Source organism: Arachis hypogaea, chromosome 11 (genome assembly GCF_003086295.3).
Source record: "Arachis hypogaea cultivar Tifrunner chromosome 11, arahy.Tifrunner.gnm2.J5K5, whole genome shotgun sequence".
Taxonomy (NCBI): Eukaryota; Viridiplantae; Streptophyta; class Magnoliopsida; order Fabales; family Fabaceae; genus Arachis; species Arachis hypogaea.
The window spans coordinates 44,584,971-44,589,416 of NC_092046.1; the positions used below are offsets into that span (position 1 = coordinate 44,584,971).

Here is a 4,446-nt window from a genome sequence, read left to right on the forward strand (position 1 = left end):
TAAGATGTGGACCCATCTTATGTGGATCCCACACTATCCAAGAGCGGAAAATACTTTTGGCTCAGTGTATGAGGTAGGATGACACAGATAATACATCTAATGAAACTAACATCATAAAAGTATAAAACTCATCATCTAAGGGAAAGAAAGCAGGCAGTAATATTTTGCTGTAAAACTTTCAAGTTTCAACCTCATCATCATGAATGTTAAAATAAAAGATCTCTTCCCAAGCCAGAAGGAGACATATGCATCTCAGTGTCTGACCTGTTGGTTCGCAAAATTTAACTATAACATCATAACACTCACTAGTAGCCCACCCACCCCTCGAAAAAACAAAAAAGAAAACAATGTAGGGGAAGCCTGTCAAAACGTTGAAACCGGTTGTACACATCATCAGAACTATAATTCAAACAAGAAACCTCTGAAATCATCACTGACTTTAGATTTTTTATTTACTAATTAATTCATAATTAACCTATTATATCATATATATAGAGAGAAATAGTTATAGATATGGATATGGATATTACTTTACTTACAGAGAAGACTGCAAGGAATAAGTAAACTTAAACTACTTTGGTAATCATCTAAACTAAACTTGCCACCCTGCATACCCAAAGCTAGTGCTAGGAAGTAACACACAAAACAGCTACAAAAAGGAAGAAGGACAAAAAGAACCTAGCATATATGTTATCATATAACTGCTGGGTCTTCTTTTCCCAACTTAGACATGTAATTTCCTTCTGTCTTTACACAAATTCTGCGCATTTATACCTCCATTCCTGGTACCAATTTACCATGCCTCCCCCAAAACCAAAACAGCTTTCGCAAGAAGCTGCAAACCACTCCCCCGCAGCTTCTTTGTTACCTCTGCAATCAAGAAAGAAATGACCAACCACCAAATAACTAATCAATTTTCTCGTCCTTGCAAAATCACAAAAATTCACAATCATATTTCAAACCCTCCACACAGCATGCTTTGCGGGTCGCAACCACAAAATGCATCCAAATAATAATAATAATAATAAATAATAATGATAATAATAATAAAAAGAATAAGAAAAAGACAGAACCTTTGCCGGAGCATCCGCCACCCTGTACGCTTCGGCAGTAACCCCTACCAGCCATAACCCAGGGAAAACACACTGAAATTTAACAAAAAATTAAAAAAATAGATTAAATTTAGTAGCAATAAAACGGAACAGTTACTTCACCTATCTAAATAAAACGAGAAGGATGCATTGGTAGTATTGTATTTGGTATCGAATAGTGTCCGTACATCCATTTGTTTCTGAACGTTCTTGGGCCTCTTCCTGGGCCTTCTCGCGGGCCTGGACCCAGTCATTATGAAGATGTCCTCCTCGATTTCTTCCCTCGAAAGCGCGATCCAGAACTTCCTCTTCTCCGACGAGCACTGTCCCTCCCTCGCCGCTGCCGGCCCCGCCATCGCTGCCATCATCCCTCTCAGCCTCATTGACTTCCCTCCCTCCGCGTTCGCCGCTTCCACTCCTTCGCCATTCCCGCTCCTCGACGTTCCACCCGTAACCGCCGGCGCCGTCTGCTTCCTCGGCCTCAGGTTCCACGGCTTCTGCACCGCCTCCTCCGCCCCGGCCGCTTCAGCTACCTCGGTTTCATGCTTCTTCTCCTCCTCGTCTTCGGCCTCATGCTCGTTATTGGTGTTGCTGATGTTGGTATGAAGTGGAGGAGTGTGGTTTTTGTTTTGGTTTTGGTTGTGGCTGTTGCTGTGGTGATTGGAAGGGGAAACAGCATAGCGGTTAGTCCTCTGTGGTCGCGATCCGACACGTGGTAGGCGGTTATCGGAGTCAGAGTCATGCTCGTGATCGGAGACAGGGCGGCGGAAGCGGTGGTGGTTGTTGGAGGTGGTGGCGTGGTGGCTCTTGGCAGTGCTGGTACCTCCCCATTTCAGAAACGGTAAAGTGAAGTTGTGCAGAGGCTGAGACTTCAACGGCGCTGTAGCCATTCACACACGTTTTCTCTTCTTTGTTTCGCCAGTGAAGAAGAAGAACGACAACAGTTGGTTGAAACTCGAAACGCTGTCGTATAGAAGGTGAAAAGTGAAAAACCCTAGCTTAAGGGGGGGGGGAAATTGAATGAGGGGATGGTTGTAGAAGAAATTTTTTGTGCTGAAGAGAGTTTGGCCTTCAATGAATGCATATGCCTGTAAGTAATATAAGGCCACAAAAGGGGGTGTGTGGTTATTTGTGACTTTGTGTGAGGATTTCCTAATTATGAGTTTTGATTAACCTTTGGCCGCCTATAGTCCTAGTTATTTTCAGTTATTGCCTTTTGGATCCCTTTTTTTTTTTTTTTTAATTTTGGGAAAGCAATAATTTGTAGCTGTGAATTCTAAAAACGCCGAATAAAAGTACTCATTACACAAGAAAATTAATATTATATTTATGAAAAATGAATTTTGTATGATAAAAGTACTTAAATTTTAAATTTTTATTAATTTTAATAAATTTTTTAAAGAAATAAATACTAAATCGATATTTAAAAAATTATGACGCTAACAAAATAATTCTCGAAAAATTTTAAAATTTGACAAAAATACCTAAACCTAATAATCTAATACATTGGAATGCTGAGATGACAAACTCTGTTAAGTCTTCTATTACCTAAATTTTTTATTTTTTAAAATCAATTGATATGTAAAAAAATCTGATTATGCCTCCAAATTAGTCCTTAATATGAATATCCTAATTTCTCTATTGATAGTATCTCTAATTTTCAGAGAATTACCCAAAATCTAAAATTTGTAATATAAGAAGAATGTGTGGTTCAAAGTCTCCTGTTGAGTTTGAAGAACTAACATTTTATAGATTTTTTTTGGTGTCTAAACAAGGAAAGAAACAAAGCAAAAACTATCCTAAATCCGAGCGGATGATTCGTTGGAGATCAACACCAGGCTCAGACCAAATAATATGATTAGAGTTACTCTTGGCACCATATTTAGCCATCCAATCCGCAGCTCTATTTGCTTCTTGGGGCACCCATTCAACGTGAACAAGCCAAGGACGAGATAAAAGCTCCTGAATCTTGTGAACCAAATCTGTTATTTCAAATGAATACCCACTTGTAAGCTCATGCATGATGGGCAGAATGTCAAGGCAATCCGTTTCACATATAATATCCCGCAAACTGTAATCCCAAGCTAAAACCAGCCCCCTCCAAGCAGCAAATAATTCACATCTGATTATAGACTAAGGGGGAATGCTTCCAGAGCAGCCCGAGATCCAATCTCCCTTAGAATCTCTAATAATACACCCAAATCCCGCTAAATTTGAATCCATATGCAAGCTTGCATCACAATTAACTTTAAAACTATTGCCTACCGGTGGTTCCCAACACAGGCAATTTCGGAGAGACCTAAAGGCATTGCTTCGATTCCTGTAAACCTGTAAGTCCTTGGCGGTAATTCTGGCCAAGGCAACAACCTTATGGTCTGTCCAAGGGTTGTCAGTGTTGAATATGTCATTGCACCTATGTCTCCATACCCACCAAAGCCCTGCACCAAAGGACACCTCATTGTTAGCCAAGGCCTTCCGAAACCACTCCTCAAGAGCAGTACCAGCCGTCGAGTCCAGGATACTAGGATCCAACATATACCAGATTGCCTTTGATCGTTCACAGTCTCTAAGGCAATGCTCCATAGTCTCCTGCGCCTTGTTACATCTCTTACACATATCTGAAGAAGCTAAATGCCGCTTGAATCGAAAGGTCTCAGTTGGTAGAGCATCATGTAAGCTAAGCCACATAGTAAATTTGAACTTCTCTGGAATGTTTGTGTTCCACAACCAGTTCCAATTACTGTTGGCATTCCAATTTAATGTTTTCTTTAATAACCATCTGTAACCCTCCCTTACACTATATTTTTTTGTTGCTGCAGGCCACCACTTCCACTGTGGCTCCAACTCAGTCAAACTAGGATATCTCAGACCACAAATAAACTGCTTAATCTCGTGCGGAATAGACGTGGTAAGACTATCAACCTCCCAAGACACCCCTTTTTCACAAGTCAGCCACCATGAAATCTGATTCAGAAATATGTACATAAGGAACAAGGTTGCAAAGCTTACCAAAAGGAGTCCACTCATCATACCAAACTGATTTGTGGACATCTCCAATATTCCAATGAAGCCCTTCCTTGAGATGCTCATAGGCACTAACAATGTTCTTCCAGGTAGCCGATGAAGAATTTCTACTGTTTTCGTTCATACCAGATTGATTCCTGAGATATTTATGCTTCAGAACCTGCACCCATAACTTCTCACTATTATTTAGACAATCCCATACCAACTTTCCCATAAGCACCATGTTAGCACAGGAAGTATCCCTAATACCCAATCCTCCTGCCTTTTTAGGAGTTATGGCGACCTCCCACCTGACCAGAGGCAGCCCTTTTCCAGTGGCTTGGCCTTTCCA

General features: G+C 40.6%; 1 protein-coding gene across 1 annotated transcript; it reads right to left on the reverse strand.

The window, feature by feature from the left end:
- Positions 1–405: 405 nt before the first annotated feature.
- LOC112720781 (uncharacterized) lies at positions 406–2,251 on the reverse strand. Its single transcript, XM_025771868.3, has 3 exons — positions 1,280–2,251; positions 1,074–1,145; positions 406–870 (listed from the first exon to the last, which is right to left on the reverse strand). The coding sequence occupies exons 1-3, from the start codon at positions 1,979–1,981 to the stop codon at positions 865–867; spliced, it is 780 nt and encodes a 259-aa protein (XP_025627653.1). The 5' UTR covers positions 1,982–2,251; the 3' UTR covers positions 406–864.
- Positions 2,252–4,446: the final 2,195 nt, after the last annotated feature.

Coding starts and splice junctions, on each gene's coding strand:
- LOC112720781 (XM_025771868.3), bottom strand. CDS start 1,981: ATGGCTACAGCGCCGTTGAAGTCTCAGCCTCTGCACAACTTCACTTTA. Junction 1,146..1,279: donor ACGTTCAGAAACAAATGGAT/GTACGGACACTA, acceptor GTTAAATTTCAG/TGTGTTTTCCCTGGGTTATG.